Source organism: Cygnus atratus, chromosome 8 (assembly GCF_013377495.2).
Source record: "Cygnus atratus isolate AKBS03 ecotype Queensland, Australia chromosome 8, CAtr_DNAZoo_HiC_assembly, whole genome shotgun sequence".
Classification (NCBI taxonomy): Eukaryota; Metazoa; Chordata; class Aves; order Anseriformes; family Anatidae; genus Cygnus; species Cygnus atratus.
This window is the reverse complement of record NC_066369.1, coordinates 1,599,713-1,624,923: the sequence shown is the minus strand read 5'-3', so window position 1 is coordinate 1,624,923 and position 25,211 is coordinate 1,599,713. Positions and strand designations below refer to the sequence as shown.

General features: G+C 37.9%; 1 protein-coding gene across 5 annotated transcripts in view; it reads right to left on the bottom strand.

Annotated features, from left to right (window-relative positions):
* Nucleotides 1–25,211, bottom strand: part of SLC44A3 (solute carrier family 44 member 3) — a 104,880-nt gene that overhangs the window by 55,088 nt on the left and 24,581 nt on the right. The window contains exons 2-4 of one of the 5 annotated variants that reach the window (XM_035537414.2): nt 24,790–24,826; nt 23,908–23,946; nt 20,746–20,969 (exon numbers count right to left, since the gene is read on the bottom strand). The exons of 1 other annotated variant lie outside the window; for it this stretch is intronic. Coding sequence is in view for 3 of the 4 variants with exons in the window: in XM_035537408.2 (XP_035393301.1) it covers nt 2,142–2,172 (31 nt within the window). In the remaining variant the exon portion in view is untranslated. Of the gene's footprint in view, nt 1–2,141; nt 2,188–20,745; nt 20,970–23,907; nt 23,947–24,789; nt 24,827–25,211 lie in introns of those variants that run through there. 3 more of the 5 variants (XM_035537411.2, XM_035537412.2, XM_035537408.2) reach the window with 3 other exon arrangements.

Sequence of the window (25,211 nt, the reverse complement as noted above, 5' to 3'; positions counted from 1 at the left end):
AGGAAAGAAATCACATGGAGCACGTGGCAATGTGCTCTGTCCCTCGATCCTTGCTGGAAAAACTTGGCAAAAAAATGGGTTGCTCTTGTAAGTCATCTGTGTCAAGACACAACAACATTTCTGAGGGGTTGAAAACTGGCTTTGGTGTGTCATTGTCTAAGGCAACAGACCGTAGCCTGATGCTATGTTTTTCTTTGCAGCAAAGCTGATGAACAATTTACCATTCTCTCCTTCTCCAGGTACTTGGCAGAAAAGAACCTTTACTGCCAGCTCCGCCATGGAAGAAATCACATTTCTGGTTGCTAAATTATTATAAACTTCAGAAGTGAAATAGTTCACACTGTTGTCTTGTTATTATTGTTTTCCTTGTTTTTCTGAAAACTCTTTCTTCGGTTTAAAAAAGGAACATGAATGATATACACCCTGCAGCCAGCTAAAACTGAACATCTAAATCCCCAGAGAACTGAAAGGGTTGACTCATGTATAAGAAACTTGCTGAGTAATACTAACCCTTAAAAAAAACCTGCTCTGACTGTTGCAGACTATTTGCTATTCTTTCAGACCACGTTCTCTACAAACAGAAGGTCTTACTACTTCATGTTGCGTAATGTCTGGCAGTTGTGCTTTCTATTAGCTTTATTGGTGCTTAATAAGAATACAACTATTTTCCAGTAATTTTGCTTGTTATGTCTCTATGTCTCTGTATGGTCATGCTAAATGCTGTGTCAGAAATTGCTATGAATAGAACTGCAACATTCCTTAGCACTGAGCAGTACTCCGACTTTAGAAAGGAGAAGTATAACATAAACCAAGCTTTTTTTTTTCCGTGTGGTGCCACCTATGTATGTACACGTATATTTATACATAGGTATATATGTGACATGCATATATACGTATGTAAATAACAATACACATACATGACAGAGTGTTGTATTTCTGAATGTTGCTGTTCAAACGTCCTATCACCTAAATATAACTTCTTAAACAGAAAAGACAGTACAACCAACCTGCATTACAGACAAATTTTAGAGTTTAAGGCCTACTGGTAACAAGACTTTCCTGAAAGCTTACCATATGTTAATTCTGCATTCCTTGTGAACCCAAAATTCCCATTAAACTGTAACAATACTGTAACAATAAGAATCTGCACACTGAGGTGATCTTCCAGATCTTATTTGTTTTGCTGGTTAAACATTTCCATGATTAAAGGTGTCCAGAAACACACGGTGAAATGTGGAAGCTATGGTAGTATGTTATTGAATACACAACCTCTAAACACCCTAGAAATGGCACGTAGGTATATAAAAATATGAAGTTAATTCTCTAACAAATATGAAGTTAATTCTCTAACATTTATCAGAAACTACAATGAAATCTGCCCTACTGGAATATTAAACCACAACTAGGAGTTGGGTTATGTTCAGCTGTGACAATAAGAGACAATAAGAGATAAGACACTTTTCTATTTTAATAGATCACCTTTTGATGTCATATAGCCTTTAGTCACTGTCTCTTAAACGGATGGGATATATTTGTTTTGAGAGAAACTTCATCTAATCTCAACATCAACCTATATTTGTTGATTTCAGTCCATCTGCCAAAGACTTTTCTCCACTGACCCAGAAGTTTTGCTGATGGTGCACATCACTTTATGCCACTTTCTTTGATGTGTCTTTACAGTCAATCATTTTACCACTGTAAGAATAGATCGTGGTTCTCACAACTACATTTCAGCAAAGCAAACATGCAAAGATATGCACTATCCTTAGAGCAAATACAAAGACATATGTTTATAAATATAAACAAATGTGCCATAGCTCTCAGCAGAACTGAAGATGTAACACTGCGAGCTAAGGTTTGCAGGTGGCTTTGGCCAAGACACTTATCTCTCTGTGACCTAGTTTTCCCATCTGAGAAAGAAAGACGGTATCACCAAGACCTCCAGCTTCCTTTTATAGCATTCCTCAGACAGTTTGCTTTATCCAAAACACCTTGAAATGTAAGTACAATGCACTCCTTGTTAGTGAGTCTGGTAGTAGAGAAAGAATACTAAATACCCTTCTGTCTCATACTGCACACTATTATAATGAAGGAGTACTTTCATTAGTTTTAAAGGCATTTAACCATATCTTTGAACGTACCAAGATTTGAAAATGATGATGGTGACTTCATGAGAAGTGATTATCTCCCCCAAAGCATTTCTGATTGCTTATACCTGTGGTGGAAACAACAGAAACACGATATTTCTCAGGGAACATCAATGCTTTTGGTTTTGATGCTGATCAGAAGTCTTAAGTCTCTGGTTTAGAAGACTCTTTAATTCCCTTTTGTAGCATGAGCAAATTCGGTCCGAGTTGGTGCAACTAAAACAAAATTGTGATAAACAAGATTTTCACCTTTGGAAGCTTGATTAAAATCTGGCTTCGATCAAATACGCAGGCAGTTTTATGTTTAACACAGGAAGAAAATTCACGATTAGCAACTAATATAATGCATAACTATTCAGTGGTCACAATATGCAAAGAATAAGACACTGAACACTAAATTAGAGAGCAAATATTATGTGTTCAGTTTGGCCAACATTAGGCAGACATTTTGCACATTCAGTTTGTTGGTGGGAATTACATTGACTTCTCCTAGAGTGTGGTATCTATTAGACATAATCATTTATCCACAAGTTCAGACTACTGTTTGATAACTCTGCTTATACAGTGTTTTAAACTTAAGTGTGAGTTTATATTGGGACTAAAAGGTGTATCCGGTCTCTCTGAACATGAGTCTGTGGTCATACATGGGCTCTGGGTGAATTTGATAGCATTAGGAAGGGACTACTTGAATGCCTTCTCCCTAAGCACAATCCTATTAGCAGCATGGCCATACATAGCTATTCCTGCTCAGCTCAAGTCTGCCACTGTTCGTCCCGCAGCACCTTGCAGCAGCATCAGATGACACAGGCTGCTGTACTGTTCTGTGGTCCTCTCCGTGACTTGGTTTCACATGAAGTGCCTTATCAGAAATATACGTAGCAAGACTATCTTAAGCCATGTGGGCATTTGGACTACAAGATCTAGGACAGATCAGGCTCTCAGCTTGCCTGGTTTTGGACTTATATTTCACCTACCAGCATAAAGGTAGACTACATACACAGAGTGCTAGCAGGCTGCTTCCTACATGTTTCCAAATAAAGAAATAGAAAGAGAGATCTTTCTGCATAAAAAAAACCTTTGTAATGTTTTCAATAGATTTTGTTTTCAATTTTTTGTTTGTTTGTTTTGATCATTTCCAAATACTCTGGCAGAACCAGAAATTCATTATTTAATGTCTTCTTGCAGGGTCTTTGAACAGACTGCTGGAGGGGGAGGTCTCCGACAGAGATCTATTTTCATGAGAATCAGACATTAAGAGCAAAGTTCCTTTGAGTTTGGAAAGATTTCAGACATACATCTGACTTTAACAAAACATCTGTCTTTGTTCATTTCCAGCACATTTATTTATTTTGAGAAAAATAACCACCAGCAGCCTGTTGGTGGGGCTTGGCTTCCTGAGTCAGTATCACTCTCTCCAGTGCTAGCTACAGCTTTTTTATTTTCTGAATGAAGATTTTTTTGTTTCTCAGAAGCAACCAGTGTAGTAGAGTCAGAAGTAGAGAGCACAAGAAAAAGGAAGAAATTGTGTTGATGTAAACCTCACAGTCTAAGAAAAATCCTGTTGTACACTACATTGATGGAAAAGTGTTAGTAGAAGTCAATGAAGGCTCATCAGAACAGACACAAGTATAAGAGGTGAGAAGCCAGAACATTTTTTTCAGCAGTGGAGTTTAACAGTCCATCTACCTACTCCCAAATCTGTATTTGGACAGAGCAATTTAAGAAGTTGAAAAAAATATCATTGGATGTCAAAACCTTCATTTCTCAAAATAGTTTCTACTATTGAACTATCTCCTCATTACTTATCTGGTTTCTGTTTGCAATCTACCTGGCATCAGCACATTCCTGAGTCTACCTACTCACTGTTGTGGCTGAGCTAACAATGGTTAAGACAACTTAGTGAAGAAGAAAATAACAAGCTGACGGGCTGGCCTCCTTAGCTATTCAAAGAAGAAATTAAATTGCTTTGTTCAGCTTTTAACCAGACTCTTTGCACCCATATTCATGAAAACACATTCTACAATAATAATTTGTCTGTCATTAAGTTTTTCCTTTTAACAGTGTGGGAAAATAAAATTATGTTCAGCTGGCTTCATTGCTGGATCCTCAAGTGTACCTATTTGATGCTGGGGAATCATTAGCTTTTATTTTTTTTATAAACTGGAATTTTATGTGCTAGGGAATAGAAAAAAATAATTAAATGTCTCATCTGTGAATGAAAATATATGCCAAGAAAATGGCTGGAAAGTTTCTTAAATTAAAAGTCGTATTCTACAGACAGAAAATCCCTCTGTATCAAAACACATATGGTGTTTTATTTTGGTAATTGCACACTTTTGATTCACAGACTAATTCATTTTCAGAGATTAAAATATTACTAGTTTTAAAATTTAGCGTTTTTCAGCACATCTCTCAGTTCTCAAATGTTTTGTACTTCTCTGCTTTATAAATCTGGAAAAGATTGATATAAAAGTGGGAGGCTGTGGAAAAGGAAGAACATCTGACTCATGCAATTAGAAATCAAGGCCAAACCACTCTGCAAGGAGGAGGTAGTAATATCCTGGGAAAACTGAAAACTAGCTGTTAAGAACAAGAAATGCCAATTACATTCAATAGGTCTATGTGAGCCTGTGTAATTGGTGCATTGCTCTGAACATGTAGTCAGCTACGCAAATTTAAAAGTAATGTGACAGAAACTGACACTAGTGAATTAATTCACTGACACAAGTGACAAGTGAATTAATGAAACCAATTAAAATAACTGCAAACTTACTGGGGCCTCTTTGTATTTCAGATAATAGTTTGGATATGTTTGCAATTCTAGTGTCACTGTATGTTGTAATTTAAGGATCAAAACCAAACTTTTTCTTAGCATTTTCTACTTTTCCTGAGATTCTATGGATTCTATGATATTTCTATATTAAAATTATTTGGGCATTTGTAAATATTAATACAAGACTGATCATCATGTAAACAAACCAAAAGTTTTATTCTGAATAAAAACCCTTATTTTATTTTATTTTTTTTGCTCAAAAGTGATCATTGTCTAATTAAAAGTTTGTATACAAAGCCAGCCCTATTTTGGAACAGAAGAATCCCTTTTTTGATTGTTGGAACTGTTATAACAGACTGCTGTTACTGATTCACATGGACAGCTATCATCTTCTTCTTAGCACTAGACACCTGACTTTATGGCTTATTTGCCTTTATTGCATATATGGGAGCTCTGTTTTTAATGAGAAGAGGTTTATACAGAGATGTCCTCTCCTACATGGGTCAAGAACTGAGATTTCAAAATATTTCTTCTGCACCTGAAAAATTAAATAACTGTAGCGCTGAAACTGTAAGGGCTGCGGCAGGACATGTGGGATCTCTCTGGGTGCAGGAAAGCAGAGGCCTGGTGAGACAGGAGCAGCACAGGCACTGCCAAGAGCTGGCTAAGGCCCCAGTGCTCGCGGAGGGCCTCCTTCAACTGTACCAGGAGCTATGCAAGAGGATACAGGGGCAGGCACGAGGAATTGTTCTCTTCTTATTAGACCTCAGATTGGCCCAGATGCCTAAAAAGATTTATCTTTTTTTCATGCAATGGGCAGAATCACTTTTAGTTCGTTTTAGTTTGACTAGCAATAAAGTCAGAGAGCTTTTCTGTGGGAGCTGTGACAAACATCGCTTGGGCTCGGTTACCTGCGTGTAATGGCAAACATGAACAATACAGCCATGGGAAAATGGATCCAGAAGATGTGGTAAGGGGGAAGGAGCAGCAAAAACAACTCTGGCAGATTCTGGTGAGGCAAAAAGTACAACCATTAACAACGAAGCCTATGAATAATTATTAAAACCCACTAATAACTACCAGCAAGTCCAACAGAAACTATAGGAAAACCAGTCCTGTTAGCAATGATAGCAACGCCTTGCATAACACTGCAGTTATCATAACAGCAATTCCAGGGAGAGAACTAACAGCAGTTTCTGTTCTGCCTGTGAACCCATGAGAACCAAAGTCCCAGTCGTGGTGCTGGGAGACACTACAGGAAATAGGGAAGTCCTCCTAAAAATGGAGTGCCGTTAACTCAGAAGTCACTGTAAATATGTTTGAGATCAGTAACTGAGAAAGGGATGAAAGCCACCCACATAGGTTCCCGTCCCTCTGGGGCATTCCACACAGTAAGCATGAGGTGCAACGCAGTGGAGCAAATCTCTTTATGCAGTCAATTCAGATGACCCTGGCCTGAGTAAGAACAATTACTGGTGATGAACTTGAAAATACCCCAGAAATCCAACCTTGAGCAGTACCTTGATAGTTCACAGATTTATATATATATGGAGACTGAAAACTAAGGCACATTGCAAAGGTGGCATGAAGCAAGGTGAACTAAACCAACTTGGCTGTATCCTTAAGAACGACCTTGGTACTACCAGCTGTTTGTATTTCAGGTACAAGAGGCAACATAACTGAAGAAAAATGACTTGAAAGCAGGACTGGGGTACCAGCTGAGAGCTGGGAGAGGGATGCACCTTGTAAGGGGCAAACCCAAATGTTCAGCCTTTGTTGGTGCGGTTGGGCGGAGGTTATCTTTCATGTTGGCAACCAACATGAATACTTGTTAGCACTTACAAGAGGCACACCAAGGAAGAAAAAGAGGTCTTTTCATATTTTATCCTGTAATCAGGAGGTGACAAGAGCAGAGGCTATCCCTTTGTGTGGTGTCTCATTGTGTGCTTCAGGGACTAGGTAAGATCCACCAAATAATGCTGCTTGTCATGTCTGTGTATGTTAGCTGCCTATGATGATGTACGTTTCTAGCCTGTGCACAGGAGAACAAGTATGGTGCTAACAGTTACTCAGCAATTGTGGTACCTAGTAATATCAGCCTACGACTGGGATTCATGGGCCTCACTCCTGAAAACAGTCTTGGAACATCTAATGGAAGAATATTGTCCTTTTTCTGACCCTCAATTGTTGATCATTAGCCAGTATCCTGCTGAAAACAATGCTGAGACAGCAGGGAGATGTCTGTAGCCCAAAGGAACTTTAAAAAGCCTTGGAGTACAGTGTAGTACAGAAGTTCTGGTGAAATATCTTGGGAAGTGGGCTGCTCCCACAAACCCTCTGCAGCTGGCTGACATTCTCCTGTATCGAGACGGATTTTGTCTAAGGTCAGAGAGCCCTGTTTTGTACGTGCTGTTCAGCAGATGGTTGATCAACTTCCTTATACTGAAGTTTCCTGGGGATGATAATCCCCAACACGGTGGCAGGTCAGGGGATTGAAAGCACCTGAAAAGAGACAATGCTTCTTCGGGCTTTCCACCATTTGAATGGCTGTATAGAAGGCAGCCCTGAAAAATACTGGACCTCTTCCAAGAATATGATCAGAGAGTCTATTTGTTCTTCTTTTGTCACTGGTAATAAAAGCAGCAACCAAATCTTAAGCTTATTTAATGTCTTCGATTAACAAAACAGCTGGAGGCTTAAGGAAACATGGTGTTACAGAACCACACCTGGCACAACACTGGCAAACAGCCTGAGCCCCAGAGCTCAGTCTTGCTGCACATCCTGGGCCCTGACAGGTTCAGTCTCCTGCTTACACTACACAGTCTCAATACAATTCTAGAAGCTGTTCTGGTTTCCAGGCAGGTGATACACCGTGGTGAACTCTGCCAACCACCTCCCTGGCAGAGCTCTTGGAGAACATTCAAACTGCCCCGGAGTCTCCCTGTCAACTTGGTTAAACGTCAAGGCAGGCATGAATAGACAAAACATGCGAGGTGAAGCCTGAAAAATTAAGATGCCTGTCATCAAGAATTAAGAAAAGATAAACCCTCGTTTAGGTGTGGTAAATTTTTCACTGGAATCCCCTTTGTCTATTATTAAGCAACAGAGGATATTTTGGGGGATAGTTTTAATGATCCATTCAACAACCCCATTAGCTGGTTTACTAGGAGCAGAAAAGCACAGTGCAATGCAGCACAGTGGAGGCCTGCATATCTGCCAAATACACAGCACCCAAGACTGTACTCTGTAAATGGGTGCTTCTGAACAGTGTTATTACTGTGTTATTACTGTGGGATTTAGGTTGCTACTCAGTGGCTGACATAATTAGTCTACTTTGCTATGTTTTTGTAACAGAGTCAGTATAAACTCACTGATTAAAAAAATGAAAATGAAATTGTACTTAGCTCTTTAAAGATATACATGTGATTTATTTGCTGCAGGTAGAAGATAGTTAATTTCTTGTGTTTTTCTTGGTGTTCTATTGCTTTTCAATTTATCAGTCAGCTCTGTTGAACAGGCTGCGGAGTTCACTGCTACACTGTGAACTTTTATTCCTTATCCCAAAGAATACACATGAGAATTAGGTTCTCTGATTATATTTTGCTTGGAATGGTGCACACAGGCCAGAAACAGTATCTGCATGAAACCTCTGCATGCCTTTGCTTAGGGTTGTACACTTTCGTTCAGTCTTGCATACTGCTAAATAATTATATGAATCATAAAAACTTCTACATCATTTCATGCAACGAGAAAGAAAGGAATACAGTCTAGTATAAAAAAACTGTGTTATAGATATCCATGCTCACATCATTTAAACTTCATTTTAAGATTATCTATCTCATAGAGCTGCTCAAAGATTCTGGAGGGCTTATGGCAAAAGATTGTGGCCCTCACATTGCAAAATGGATTATATAAAGTAGAGGCCCTTTTCAACCCCTCAGAGGAAGAAGTCACAAGGAAACTCTCTCACTTCTACCCTTTTCTGCCTTCCCATTTGAGACACAGAATTATATCCATGCTAAAATTCAAACTCCATCCTGTTGCTTTGCTCTGTGAAAAAATGCAGGAATTTTACTACAATTACATGCCTACATCTCACTGTATAACACCTGACTGGTGGCTCTTTTAGTAATATACTATGTGACTCAACTTTAATTATTAATACTTTTTTTGAGAGAGAGCTACTGGAACGTTGATGAAGGAAGGGGGGTGGGAAGGAAATGTTATCTTTTTAATAAGGACTTTTCTAGCTGCATAGCTAGTCTTAAACATTAATTCAGTCCTGAACTGAAAATTTACTTTTGCAGATAATAAACTCTACATGTTATTAAATTATTAGCTACATTCTTGCGGTCTGTGGATAACTCCAGACTACCCAACTATTTCCCAAGCAACTGAAGCTCTTTTGCATCTTTTGCTTCTCTCCTGTACTTGCACATGCTCTAAGTGTGGCTCATCTGCTGGAAGTGGGGCAATTTCTGAAATTTCCATATCTGCTCAGAGTCACTCATCATGTAATGCATGATGATATGGGAAAAAAGCAGAGCTTGGAAAAAGTCTTTTGAAATCAACTGTAGTCATTGTGGATATGGATTCATATCAACAGCAGCTATGTCATGAGGCACGAGAATCCTTCATTAGCTCTTCTCTCTATTTATAATTATGTTTTAAATGAAGAGTTAAAAAGTCAAAACAGAATCTCACTACTAAAGCTCCCAAGTCCAACAGTCACTAAGCTACTTGACTGAAGAAGGGTGTCATAAATATCTGTTAAAAAGTACTACCAGCACAACATCATACTAAGTATAACTGTTCTTAGAGGATGTTGGGTTTTTTTGTTTGTTTTTAGAAAGAGACTGAATTTGCATAAGAAAGAAATTTTGCAGGAAAAAATACCAATTTTCCCAGTGCTTTCTTATACCTGTTAGAGTAGTTCTGTGCAGTTCTGTGAAATCCACTCCCTGCTCTATTCAAGTCTTTTCTCTTTATGTTATAGTAACTTGTAATAGCCTTGCATAAATACAGGGAAAAAGAATCACACAGTTAACAGAGAAACATGATCAGGCAGAAAGGCAAGTAAAGACTTAAACAGAATTGGATTGATACTATCTGCTAAATGAACTTGAATTCTACGAAGTGAATACATGATACAGCACAAAATACAGCCAGCAGTCAGGCACTGAGTATCAGTTTGCTATTTCAGATGAAGATGCTGTCATCTTGAAGAAGTTTAAGAGTATAAATACTGGTAAATCCAGTGACGTGAATCCTGGAAATACATTAAATAACCCCCCATCACTGCTCACTGAACTTGAGTAAAATTGACATCTAAATGAAATGTTCTGTTTTGTCAGTTTTAGACAAAAATTTTGTATTGTCTAAATATAAAGAAAATGTGAAGCAAGTCCAAGGATAAAATATAATTAAAAGACTGAAAGTGATATCATTAAACAGCAGTTACTTATAATTCAGCTTGGTTAGTGCAGTAATCATCCTGCTGTTGGGGTCTACTGTCTAGGGTATTTCTAATATTGTCTGATACAGGTATCTGGAGAAAACATACCTTGTACATTTTCAGGATGACACTGGGGTGTCTGAATTTCCCCCACTGTAGTTTTAGAAACCTGAACATAGAAGACAAGCCCCTGATTAATTTGTAACTGTTTGGAAAAGCACAGTCACATTTGACATGACATGTTAACTAGAGTGAATAAAGAAATACACTGAAAACTGAGAAACACGGTCCTGGTAAAAATAAATGCAATTTCAAGCAACTAAGACAACCGATGTGGAAAAAATATAAAAATAAACAAACAAACAGGGAAAATATAAAGACGACAACACTACAGTAAATTGAATGGAGCAAAAGGAGTTTTTTGTTGCTGTTTTTTTTTTTTAAATCTAGAAAAATGTAATTTCTTCTCAGACTGACTGTGATCCGTTTTGAACTACCAGATATAACCCTGAAGAATTCAACATGTTTACTCATGAAAGCGTAAAAGAACTTAACAGTGAGTTTTCACATGAGTGAAATTTTGATTTATTTTTTTGCATTTTTCTCATGTCAAAGGAAAGAAAGTGGAATGTCATTTCTTTAGGGAGTAGCTTTTATATTTTATCCTCTAAAGCTCTTAATCTTTCAGAATAACAGAACTCTCATCTTCAATTCATTTGAGGTTGAGACACAGGAAAACCGCCCACGTATGGTCACAAGACTAAGTATCTAACTGTTTAAATGGGTACAGAGTAGAATAAAAACACATCTTTTTACCCTCAAATATTAATTGTCTGATACATTTTTCTGACTATAGATAGGATTTGAACATCATCTACTCTATCAATAATTCAAAAAATTTTTAAAAGAAATTAAATGGAAAGACACCTGTCTTTCCCTCCAAATTTTGAGAGCGCTAAACATCACCACTTCATGGACATTGCTGCCACTTACTTAAATTAAAAGAAACAAAGAAAAACACAATATTCAAAAGAAATACTGGGGAGTGTATGCTGCTTTTAAGACGGAGCAAACTAGACTGCAAGGTTAGCTGTAGTCTTTCACCCTCACATGAAAGCGTGACAAACTGAGAAATTTTGCCTGCTAGTCACCTGGACACTCTTAGAACCACATCTTCAGGAGAAAGTTCTTGCTTGGCACTTAAGACCATTAAGAGCTTTCTTGGCAGTCTAGTGATCTCCAACCCTGAAACAAATTATGTAGCAGCTGGTCTCCAGATGTGAAGCCCTATAAGCCTGAGCTCTGTAGCAGCAAATCGAGTGAATTGGAAAGGCAGCAGACAGGTCTTTGTAAGAAGGTACTGCATGGTATCAGAAGCCACTCAATACAGAGATATTCTTTGCCAAATATTTGTTTAAACAAATGATGGTTTTCTAGTGAAAACCTACTTAGTAGAAAATTGGTGAGCAGCCCTACTTATCACCTTTTTATGAGGCCCCATTCACAAATTAAAGAAACAATCTATATCTTATAGAACCTGTACCATTGGACTACTCAGAATAAGACCTCGCAGATCGAACTAAAACTAAAAAGCTATAAACAAAAACGTAGTCAGATGAATGGAAAGGAATGGGAATCTCACATTCCATGTCCTCCTCCAATGCCATGAAACTAAAATCATCCATTATTTAGACTATTCATATATTTAACAGGTCATCTTTAATAGACATACGTTAAGAGCTGTGACATCTATCGATTTTAGAGCCATTATGCAAGGTATTAACCTCTGACACTGGTTTGTGCTTTACTTCAAGAATATAGACAAATTCTTTCAGTTCTAAAGCTTCTTTCAAAGTGTTATGTCCCTAAACTCTGTGCTGCCAGAAAGACAAAACTTCCTACGAGGATAGTATTCTAATAACATAATGTTCTCTTCTGAAAAGAAGTAGCATGTGATCATTGTAAAAGCAGCTCTTTTTTTGTGGCGAGGATTTGTGTGATCTGATGGCCTACAGATGTGCACTGAGAACTGCTTTCGGTCTCCTTCCTGCAGTCTACATGCTTAGTCACTACAGCTATAAATAGTCCCACTCCTACTAGTTTTTATTTTTTATTTTTTTTCCAAAAGAGCATTCATCAGCCCCCTTCACAGGAAGATTTCTCTCAAGGGGAAAACGAGAGCTTGGACACATGTATGGATGAAACAGTATTTGTTGAAATTTACAAAAAAAAAAAAAAAAATCAAGTACATGGAGTAGTTTCCTCAGAAAAAAATATTTGAAATTGCTGCCCTCAACTCCCACAAAAAAATTTAGCTGTTAGTGGGTGGTGCGGGAGGAATGGTAGGAAGGAGCTGGTAACAATTACTAGTAAAAGTTTTGGTCCTTGTTGTAGTCTGCCTTCTGGGACTTGCCACATGTATTCTTTATTGCAAAAATCTGTTGGCAATTGTTACTCAACTCCTCAGAAGGCAGCCTGAGAGTGATGTCAGCTTCCCAAGGTTTCTGCGGGGAACAGTTCTTAAAACAGCAGGAAGGAGTCTTTTCTACCCCTGTGTTTTGTTCATTATTCTCAGCATGTTGTCGATGATATCACACTTCTGTTATATTGGGCTTTTGCCAGAAAACCTTAAAGAAACTCAAAGAGGAGGTCTGGTCTAAAACTAATTGAAGAAATCACAGGGAAAAGACTAACAACAACTTCAGAGATTTACTTCAATCCCCAATTTTTCCTTTCACCATGAGGTGCGTGACTCCTTCCTCTCTTTTACAAAGAATTGGGAATTTGAAAGGGGCCCAAACCTAAATTCCAGTCCCAAATTCTCCACATATTTTGAGGAAGTATTCATTAAGGTCTGAACTATGCAGCTGACCCCACAGTAATGGATGAATGAAATTGTGAGTTACAAGCACCTGAAGGGCATAGGATGTTTATAACTTTTTCTTTTTAAATTAACCTATTTGATTCCCATGCATGTAATTGTCCAGGCGCCCCTCAAGCAGCACAAGTGAGGGGGAAGAAGAATTAACCTACCCATAAGCTATAAAATTTAACCAATGGCTTTCCTGAAAACTAAAAGCAGAAAATCTAAAGGTCAGTCACATTGCAGTTTTGGGTGCCTAAACCAGATTTCATTATAAATCTAAACATATATGGTTTTCAGTTTATTTGAACGAAAACCTCAGTTTAAGGCATACTCTTCTTTCTTTCTTTTTTTAAAAAAAGAAAAAGTATTTTCCTGAGCAGGTTTTGTTAATGTTTAAACACCAGCTGGAATTTTATGGGGCTTAGTATTTTTTGCTACAAATGAAATAATATGCAAGATACCAGTTAAACGATCTTCAGTGTGACAGAGAAATAATTAATTTTTCATAAGACAGTTTTTATTCCCCTTAAATCCATTTCAATTTCTTAACTCCTCTCCCTAGGCATCACAGACTTGACTCACGTACTACGATGAGTAGTGGAAAGCACTCTCTGTACGCACAGATGCTTTCTGTGACATGTTGGAACTGGTATGAAATGCCTTATAAGGTATTGCACTGCTTTGGCCTCACACAAATTATTCTGAGATTTTTTGGCCTGAACTGTATGAACTAAAAAGTTAAGTAATCCAAAACCTGCAGATGTACAAGGAGGAAAAGCCTGGTGGGGATTAAGTGATGTGGGGTTTTAAACAGATACGTTATGCAATAATAAGCAACCAGGGACACGGGTTAGAGTGCTTCTTTGTGAGAGCTTCTCGAATCTTTACCTTTTCATTTAATTAAAGTAATAAAGATTTTAGGGAATAAACAGAGTAGGATCTCAGTCATGGGTTCCTAAGGGTAAAGCTACGTTCTGCTTCCTGCTTCATATTCTAGTCAGATGAAGAAACCGCATGATGTCAGTAAAGAGGGCCTTCAAACTCCAGGCAAATGATCCCTGTTCAAAGAAACAAAGATGCACGGGCTGTAGATCTTATCTGTATTAGTAAGTACAGATACGATACTCAGGATAAAATAAATACTTTCACAGAGTTTGTGCTTTTAAGGTATCCTACATGAACCATGCTGCTATAAGATACTTTTGTTACACTCCTTGCTTGGAGCTTCAAGCCCCAGGGTTACCTGACAGTGAAAGTAAAATCAAAATCTTACTTCTAGCTTGCTTACATTACTGCATACAATCAAGGAAATCACAGAATCATCTAGGTTGGAAGAGACCTCCAAGATCACCTAGTCCAACCTCTGACCTAACACTAACAAGTCCTCCACTAAACCATATCACTAAGCTCTACATCTAAACGTCTTTTAAAGACCTCCAGGGATGGTGACTCAACCACTTCCCTGGGCAGCCTATTCCAATGCCTAACAACCCTTTCAGTAAAGAAGTTCTTCCTAATATCCAACCTAAATTATACATGGAATCAGGGTTAAGTCTCATATAAGCATTTAGCCAAAAACCAACATGAATTTCTAGCTTCAACAAGCTGCCATATATGTTATATTTTTCAGTTCTGCTGAAATGCTGCTTCATCCATGTCTAAAGTGTGAAATATGTTGAAAGATCATGGTAACATCTCATTGGGAATAACTGATGGATAGCTGAATTTGTTTTTCTATATTATCTGTATACATAGGTTCATCTGTTCCTAGACTATCTATATAATTTCTACATTATTATTTCCTTTACTATAATACCTGAGTATATCAGTTAACACTAAGACCTCACTGTGGTGGCTTCATAACGTAATAAGATGCCTCAGTTGCAAAAAGCTGAATAGATGAGTGTGCAGAAAGGAGATGGTGTTCCCGCTGCAACACATAGGAAAATGAGATGAAAGAAGATGCTGGTTTCAGTTTTTAGACTTCAGTATAGTTTAAGTGGAGCATTCAGTATTTCTCCTTCTCCCTGATTCTCTCTCTTTTTGTCTCCTTTCCGAGTAGCATTTCATCCCTGCTTCTTAGCATTCATGAGCTGCCTTATTGCTTCCTCTCCTGTATACTTTGTTCTTACCCCTCTGCCCAAGTTCTCTCTAGCTTGTCTGCTCAGACAGTAAGTTCTTCAGAGCAAATACTGTTTTATTTCCTGTTTATATAGTACGTGTAGAACAACAACATCTCAACATCAACCATTCTACAAATATACACACCTGGTACAGAAGAACACATGAGAGATGTTAACCAGTGCCTTCATCTCTTCAGGGTAACAACTACTGAGCTGCATGGGTACATACCTGCCACAGCCTTTGATTTCCCTATAGCTTGCATTAAAAAAAAAAAAATGCTCAATTTCTTTCTTAATAGGAATGCCTTGTTCACAAAGCAGCTTCTAGGCTGACATCATTATAGTGACTGATCATAGTAAGTCTAACTGCTAGAAAACCTGGTAATTCCACATACTTTAAAATTTAATACTGAGGTCCACATACTTTGTGTCTATTTTTTTTTTTAGTTACTCACAAAGCCGCTGGTTAATAACATGCATACACAACTTATATGAAAGTGCTTGGTTGTGTATAAATTCGATGGGAAGAATCTCTCATATTTTACACAACACATTTAAGAGAGATCCCAATAACCTTTTCTACCCTAGTCCCCCTGTCAGTAGGACTTGCTGCAGTTCCTATGGAGCACACTGATGTTCTCCAGGGATACTGGAAACTATGTGAAAAATGAAAGGGCAGTGCCCCATGGGGTTGTCAGGATTAATTTTGAATATAGGTGCACGTGTTCATCGTTTACAGAGAAAAAGCTGTTAAATTTCTACATGCTAGTAGTTGCACACACTGGTAAATGGGATGGTTCCTGACTGGGAATTTGGAAAGCAAGTGCTCTTGTAACAGCATTTCATCTGAATGTGAGAATATACATATATAAAAAACTGCGACTGCTTCAACAATTCAGCACTTTGCCATTGTTATTGCCAGCACGTTTTTTATAGTGCTATGCTATTTCCTGCTCTCTACAAATGACTGTGAAGCATTTTAGTCCTGACATTTTAAGCAGTAAATTAGAAAAGGTTGGATGAGGTTAAGATGAAAATGAAGATGAGTCCAAAGGACCCAGTGGGTCAGTCTTCACACCCCATGACTTGCTTATTTTCTTACTAGGGATCTTATCTAAGCTAAACTTGTTAACTAAAAGACCCTATGCCACTTTCAGCTTATTCAGCCAACTCACACCAGCATCAGAGCAGTAGTTTACAAAAAAGACATACAACTTAAGAGCAGTATTTGGCTCTCTGTGTTAGAGGATCCAATGTTCCTCTGCTGTCTCAGACACGATTTTCTTCCCAGCTGCTCCCTCATTTCCTTGGGTGCAGTGAAACAAATAGGTTGCTCAATAGATTACTCTGATATAATGTTATTTCATGGAAGTTTGTGTAAGAACAGCCAGTGGCTTCTAACCTTTCAGGCTGACTGATTTACTGCCCCTTTTTTTATAGGGAGAGGTGTTAGTCATTGTTTTGCACTATTCTGCTCAGGGGTGTGGCATCGCTAGTTTAAAGTAATGCCAATTTTAGGAAGTTACAGTGCAATGTATAGGCCCCAAAACATTCTCCATCCCACATTTTTTGCAAAGAAAGCTCTATTATTTCCATTCTAGCCATCCCAGAAACAGGTACATGCAAAACTTGATTCTCAGCCCAACTCAGGAACTTCCATCACCAAAAAACTTACCAGTGCTTCCAGGGCAGGAACACCTGAACACCATGAGCCCACCTCTCACCTGACGGGAAGGTGTGTGACCAGCAGTACAACTACTTACTTTCTCTAAGTTTCTCAGAAACCACACGGTCCACAGACATTTATTTTTTCCTCCAGTTTGTCTAGTTGCCGAGTGCAAAGCCCAGTGTCCCTCAAGAACATCACTGTACACTAAGTTACCGTGTGTTCTGAGAGGCATGTTGTACATTCTGATAAACAAGTCCTGGGGTGAGATAAAGAAAGGCTGCCTGTTTAACTGGGAAAGGAGAGCACTCCATCATGAGAGAAACTGAACGCGCTCAGACTAACTATAAAAGCTCCTAGGGTACAGGGTCAGGCAGCCAGGAGGGAGACAGTAAGTGGGAAACTACAGACTGGGAGATTGCTGCGAGGAGAAGGGGGTTTGCCTGCTGTGGGGAGCAGATCTAGTGGCAGTATGACAGAGCTGAATAGAAGGCTGTGACTGCAATAACAAGGGAGGTAGGAGCAGACCTGCATGGCTGGTACTGCGTGCCAAATATCTGCAGTGTGATTAGGTCATTTTACTGCAGAAAAGTTCTGGTTCTGTAGCCAGAAATTCCCATAAGAAGTTGCAAGACATGCTATGTTCAGGGGAAAATCTTGTGCTTTAATTTCATCTGAAAGGTGGCCAGTTTGCGTACTCAGATTGCTAGATAATATCTTTCCGTAACCATCAGGATGTGGCATGGTTAACTGAAAAGATAACACTGCAGTCTGTAACTGTGAAAGTGGATTTGTTTGTCACCTGGAGAATATATAGGAACAGTGCCCCAGTCATTCTGAGCTGCTATACATGTAACTATGTTCAAGATCTGTTCCACTGCATTACCAAATTCAGAAACACGAAGAAAGTATTTTCTGTATTAATAATAAATTCCTGACCTTTATTGTGTAGTTAACCTCCTGCCATTCACTCTGTGATGTGATGATACAAGGAGGAAATGAGAAATGGAAATCCTAGTAATGAAAGACAAGCTCAGAGCAGAATGAGAGGGAAGTGACATTACTTTCTGATCATCTGAGAGGTGCATTACAGGAAAACAGCGTCTAAAATCTTTTTTATGGATTCATACATTATGTAAAGAGAGATGCTTTTAATTGTACAAGACAAGAAGTAATTTATTTAGTTAGAAGAACACAACTACATTTTCTAAGCTTTGAAATCAGTACGTGTTTACCTGATTCCATTTTTACAGTGAAACAACTTTGGCCACTTTTTTAGATCTTAATCACTTTTGAAGAAAAGAGAAGCGAACTGTATTGCAATTTAAAAGTTGAGTTTGTTATTAGTAGTAGATACACCTAGAAACCCACATGTAAACACAATACATTTTAAAAGCGCCATGATTTTTAACTTTGTTCAAGATCTGAGATGTGCTAATGTGTTCCAGTTCTCCAAAACCTATTCTGCCTATGACTATAGAGAGATTAGTTTGCTTTCCAGTTTGAAAACAAGTCTTAGCGTCCTCTATAACCCCATGTCAAAAATTTTAATTAGCTTAGAATTGGTGTGCTAACACCCAAATTTTGGTTTCTCTTCTGCTGACACTGTGTCTTGTGCCTTTGCACTACCAGTTCAATCACAGGAATACAAGAGGTGGGTTCTGAGGCAGCAAGTTTTGTGATCACTTTGTATAAATCTGTCTTGGATATCCCAATTCAGTAGCAACTTCCTCCTCCTGCTCTGCCACATTTTAAGAGTGACCCAAGCTCCTAACTGTAGAGTTTTCTGCAGTTCATATGCATATTTCTGGGTGTACAATCATGACAAGCTTATCTTCCTGTAGGTCTATTCAAAGCAGAGCTTAAAACCTTTCTAAAGGCCTCTGACAATGAACAGCAGCACATGGTCATTATAGGGGACAAAGTGACGCAGGAATATACTGAGAGGAGTTAACTGAACTTAAATCTAATTGTTCTTCCACCTCTACAGAAGTACTATTCTGCCTGGTACCTACTTGAATACTACCAGATGTCACCTGCCACCACTTCTTAAGAATGCAATAGAGCAAGTATATTCACACATGGCAAGGCATTTCAGGTAAAACTAGGCACTTAAAAAAGTTAAGTGATACAAATGGCAGTTGGGGTTTTATTTATTTTTTTTTTCCTCTTTTGCAATTTCCTTTGGGCTAAGACAGTGTTGATTGTTTGGGCTTACATTTGTTAAGCAAGCATATCAAGCTGCCAGAAAAATTTCAAAATATCAAGTCCTTTGTGGTGTATATGGACTAACAGCACGATAAACTGTTTATTTTGGAATGAATTTAACATGTATGGAAGTAGAACAGTATCTCAAAGACTGCATGGTATACCATGCAACTTTCAGCAACACACAGAAGTGTTGAGATGGTACCTAAATATATAAGCTAAAGTCCCGAAATTTTCTCAAAGGATACAAATACCTATTTTGGTTTGAGTTAATGAATAAGGATTTTCCAAAACCCACATATGGCTTTGACCTGTAAATAATTTTTAAGGATCCCTGTAAGTATGGATTGAGAGATCTCCTGCTCAGTGGCTTCTACAGTATTCTTTCTTAATTTGTTAGTTCTTGAGCAAAGTACCACGTTCTTTGCTTTACGCTTTATGCTAGTGTCAATAATTAAGAGTGCTACAGACCAAATTAGAAGGCCAGCTACTTCTGGTAATCCTACTGTTGGCATTATGCTGTCACAGATGCAAGCAACCAGAATTAGGGAAGAGTGCTTCTGGTAAAACACGGAACAGCTGTATCCAGCTTCTGCTTTTAGATGGTTGTGAAAAAGCAGTAAGATTCTCAGAGAGAAGAAGAAAAATCTAAGAGTCATGCTTAAAAGAGTCAGGAAATGCACTAAGTTTCTCTTTGGTAAAAAGAATTACATATTTTTCATGGTACCAGCCTTTTATAAATAAAAATATTTTTAGAATAAATTTTAATAAAGTTAACAAATTTTTATTTTTCTTTAACAAGCTTTTGTAGCAGACTTCATAACTGCATAATAAATTGTATAAAAAACATTTCTAAAAATATAAAGAATATGACTAGTGAACCTTTCTATCTTAATATTACCATGAAGACAAAATTTTGTAGCCTTCCAAACTCATGTGTTTAAGTCTTTCTTTGTGCCGCTGTTTAATAATATCAGCAAATATGGAAGAAGCTTGCTAATAACGTAATGACAGTTTTGTTTTGTTTTCACTTCTTCATTGACCTGTGGCTACAAGAAGAAATTAATTAGATCTGTTTCTGCTTACTGTAATGAAGTACACATCATCTTAGCAGAGATCCTGGCATGAACAACAGTTAAAGTCTGAATAATTTACTTCAGCAGAAATTAATTCATTGAAAGGGTTTGTGGTGAACCGTGTATGTTATGACGCATTCACTGTAAAGATTTTCAACAGCGGTGTTAAACAAAGAATTAATTTGACCAAGGATATGAAACTTGACTTTGTTAAAAATGAAATCACAAGGGAAAACGTCATTTTCTGTCAATACATACATCAGTCATCAGTACGTGAACCTGATACAGCAAACAACTTCAAATGCAACTGAACTCTATAATCGCTTGAAAATAAACCAGAATGAGCTCATCTGCATGTATAAACTAAATCCATTAGAGGTCAAGGAGTGTTCAACAGGAACAGTTATGCAAAAGGAACCCATTGTACCCACCGATGACTAGGCACAGAAGCACGGAGCGTCTGGGACTTTTTCCAAAGTGTCAAGCAAAAGTGAACAGAGGAAAGAAAGGCAGCAAAGCATAACTAGGCCTTAACTTCTCTCTTTGAACAGGAAGAAGAAGAGATTTCCAATAACTTCCTCTTCCTTTTTGGTTGGTGGGATGCAGGTTGTCCAGTCTAATTCCTGGTATTTATCCATGTGAGAACAGTGACAAACTACAAGGAAGAAGAAGCATTAATAAAGTCCGTATTAACACCATGTTTTCTAAAACAGGCAGTTGGAATGCTGTAAGGGCATTACAACTCTGTAATTCACTAATTTGTTGAGTTTTATTAGTTCAGGACTAAGCCTTTTTTGCTCAGTCTTGCGAAGTACAGACGACTACTACTAAATTACATTTCTTGGATATCGGTATTTATAATGAAGCTTTCAACAGCACAATCCACACTTCCTACAATGTTTTGACTGACTTGCCCATAAATTGTGAAGCCTTGTTATATGAGCATAGTACCTGTACTCAAGTAACACTGGTTCCATTAGATGTATAGACAAAAGGCAGGAATACGTGGCCAGAAATTTTTTCTTTAATCAGAGATTAATTTAGGAGGTATCACTAAAGCTAGTCTGAGTACGGCAGAACTCCATCCATTTTATCCATTATTATTCTGCAGCAGAAACTGACCAGACCAGTCCAAGAGGTTTTAAACTTGCAGCTTAAAGAAGTATCTGAGGATTAGACTGCCTCAAAGACATTGTCCTGTGAATAATCCTGTGTTATATAAACTATCATAATATTTACATATAATATTCTACTTTACAGTGACTGTTCCAAATTTGCATCTTATTTCTGATCAAGCTTCAGGGTTGTCAAGCTTCAAATTTTCAAGCATTAGCTGGCAATATGAGTGCCTCCCTAGACAGGAGAAACAGCTCTTCTGCAGACAGTTTCTTCTACACTAGCAGGAGTTGTTTCTTTGTCTTCACAAGTAAGCAGGTTGAATTAACTTATTACTGAACTAAGGAAGACTTTTTAAATTATTATTCTAAATGATCCTGTAATTACACTAATAATTTGTTGTTACAACAGCAAAAAAGAAACTTATTTTGTTTATATTATTTCTAAAAGTTACACTGGATAGTGACTAAAAATAAATGGGATAGTTGAGTAATTAGAAAAAGAATCAAAGTGAAACAATTGGAAAAGATAATCATTTTTCCGATTCTGTGAGTCAAATCAGTTAATGTGTCTAGCCAGGAAAGAGACTGAAAGTATTGCAAAACATATTGCTGTGTTCTTTTTTCCTTTTACTCTTCACCTGGAAAGGAAAGACTACAATTACTTCTCCTGTAATCACTAGCCTTAATTGTGCCTCTAGCGCAGTACCACAACATTTTAAATGTAAGTTGGTCCTACATGGTCTGACATACTGTAGCTCAAATGTGAGAGCTAGACTAGTAGAAAACTATTACTATTTTTCCGTACAAACAATATTCTGGCAGTTTTGCTGTAAAAACTGTTCTCCTAAAAGAGAATGTACAAATGTATGTGCCTTAACATGTGAAGGAATTGGGTCATAGCAGACGTTACATTGGCTGAAATCATTCTGGATCTGCACCTTCACTGTAGGATTGGTATTGAGCTGGTGCTACCAACTTCTCCATTTAAAAACATCTTAGGGCTCTATTTACTCAGTGCAACAAGAATGCCCTTGCAACTGACAATGACTTATGCTCAGTCTTCCAGGTTCCTTCCAGCAAGACAAAGACTGCAAACAAAACAGCTACAGGTCTGGCAAATGATAAACTTAGCTTGTTGGTGTACTCACAGCAATGATGTGATAGGGACATAAGCATCAGAAACAAGATAATCCTAACACCTCAGAAACATTCAAAACTTCAGAAGAAACCTAGGCCAAAATGAATTCTATGGCCTGAAGAATGAAAGGCAACAGTCAATTTGGTGCTGGCAGCAAAGAAGATTCCAAGAACGAGTTGATGAGGAATTAGTTGAGCTTAAACCATGTTGTTGAAGTAAACGGGGTCTTTGGAGTGTGCCTGGAGTTGTCAGAGAACTGATACAGGTCTGGGATTCCCACCTCAGCCTGACTGCCTCCCAACATCTTCCTTCCTCGCCTTTTTCTCTCCAGACCACAGTACAGGGCTCTTCCCAGCCCAGCCCCTTACCAGGATTGCCTCCTCTTTTCCCATCCCAGCTCCCCCTACAGCACCCCACTTCTTGGTGGAGCACGCCTGGCCCAGCTGTGCTGCTTGTTTGCTCCTCTGCCTCCTGCCACCACTAACAACATAAGTGAGACATGAGGGGAAGCATGGATCTCTTACAACACCAAATTTTGTTATTTTATTTAGAATTACTATTTAAACCTAACTCAGGCAGGTCTATGCAACATACAGTGCAACCTATTCAAAGAGGGGTCAAATAACATTATTAGGAGAATAGGAGATACAGCACACATCTCTGGGATCCCACATGAGCATGCTTCCTAAAAGAACCCTCACATGGCTTTCCTGCATGCTTTCAAAGGCCTATGCCACATGCCAACAGCAGCTTGGCCCCCAAAACACGCAGGGACAGAAAACCAAACAGCACCAATTGTTTTTGCTGCCATTGTGTTTACACCATCCTCTTGTAGTTTAACAGCTGTGAGTGCCTGAGCCAGGGTACATAGGAGAGCCTTTCCAAGCTTTACACAGATGAAAACCTCATCACAAATCACAGAAAGACAAAGAAAAAAAAACTAAGCTTGTCTGGCATTTATTTTTTACTGACGTAGTCTGGGTTTCTACCCAAGCTACCCACTAAAGAAAATACCATAGAAACTCTACACAGCATCTGTGTATCGTATGTCAGCCTGGGCTTGGATCCAAACCATCCACTAAACAAAATACTACAGAAACTTACTGCACAGCATCTTGTATCATGTGTGCCTTACTCTGAAATATTTATCTCCCATACAGTGGAAGGCTAAAAGTTCTTCCTCAGTTCTGCTGCTGCCATTAATATCCCCCTGTTCATTCACAGGTAAATAGACTCCTTTTTTGTTTTGTTTCTTTTTTGGTTTATTTTTTCTTTAACTTAAATAATTAGTGTTTTCAGATGTAACTATTTTGTAGTATCATTTTTTATATTCTTACCTTGTATATTAGCATCATTAATTACAGTAGCAGTTGAGTCTGGAAAGGGCCAACAAGAAAGAGCAGCCAAAAAGTGAATGGTTTAGTAACAAGAATTTCAAACTATTACTACAGAGCAATTCTGTATTTTTAGAGCCATTTTAAACTTAATATATTTGATTAAATTTTCAGCTTCTGTAAAACTGTATAGTTGCTGAAGATAATGGCTTTAACATGCATTTAGTTCATCTAAGTATCAAGAACAATAATTATATGGGGAAAATAAACTTCTATGACTTCATTATTGGATGCAAAAAAACAACATGAAATCTGTTTTGAAACTGACACATTCCCAATTCCAAAATATTTTTGCTTGTATTGCTTTTATATGACAGAAAACTGATAGAAGAACGATATTTACATGAAAACATCTTTGCAGATTTCTAAGGAAGTTATGCAAATTTCCTCATTTAGAAAACAACGTGTCAGGCTTTGACAGTTCTATTCAGAGATGTAACTTCACTGACCGGGCAATCTCTGTGACATCATTTAGTGGAACGACCATTCCAGGAAAGTAAATTATTCTTTTTATTTTGGTCTTGGAAAGCTACCCACAGAGGAAATGTTTTCAATGCTCAGAGACAACGTCATTATTGCCATGCTATTAATGTATGAAGTTGCACCAGTTGCACCATTTACACGAGGTATAGAATTTATTTCCTGTTTTCAAAAAAAATTAATATCACTTCAGCAATACTGCTCTTTACATTTTCATTTGAAACAACATGAATTTGCTATATGAATGCACTTACATATTCTTAAAACACTATAGGAAAAGAAATACTAAGATTCTAGATTGTTTTAAATAGAAGAAAATATTCTGAGCATTACAGGCATACTAACCTCTTTCATGTCCTCCAGCCCCCACAGATCAGTAGAACTGTTTGAAAAAAATATTGAAATTGGTAAATAAAAAACTTAAACAACTCTTTTCATTTGCCACATTTGTTCACTAAAATAGCATTTTATAGTACTAACTGTAGGATCACAGGATCAGTAACTGAGTTGAATTTTGTGCTAAATCCTCTAGTTTTGTCTCCTCTACCTGACACCCACTGTGCTCATTAGACAGTGGCTGCACGTGACTTGCCACGGTGGCTATTTCTTAACTCCATGCAGTATTACAAACACCACTTGCACCACCATGCACTATGCACTTTCATAGCCCCATTTCTACTTGCCTCCAATCACTTTCAGCACTATCCCTCCTTTCTTACTGTATTACAAGACTGAGTCAGTGAAATTTTACCCCTTCTCTTCATATT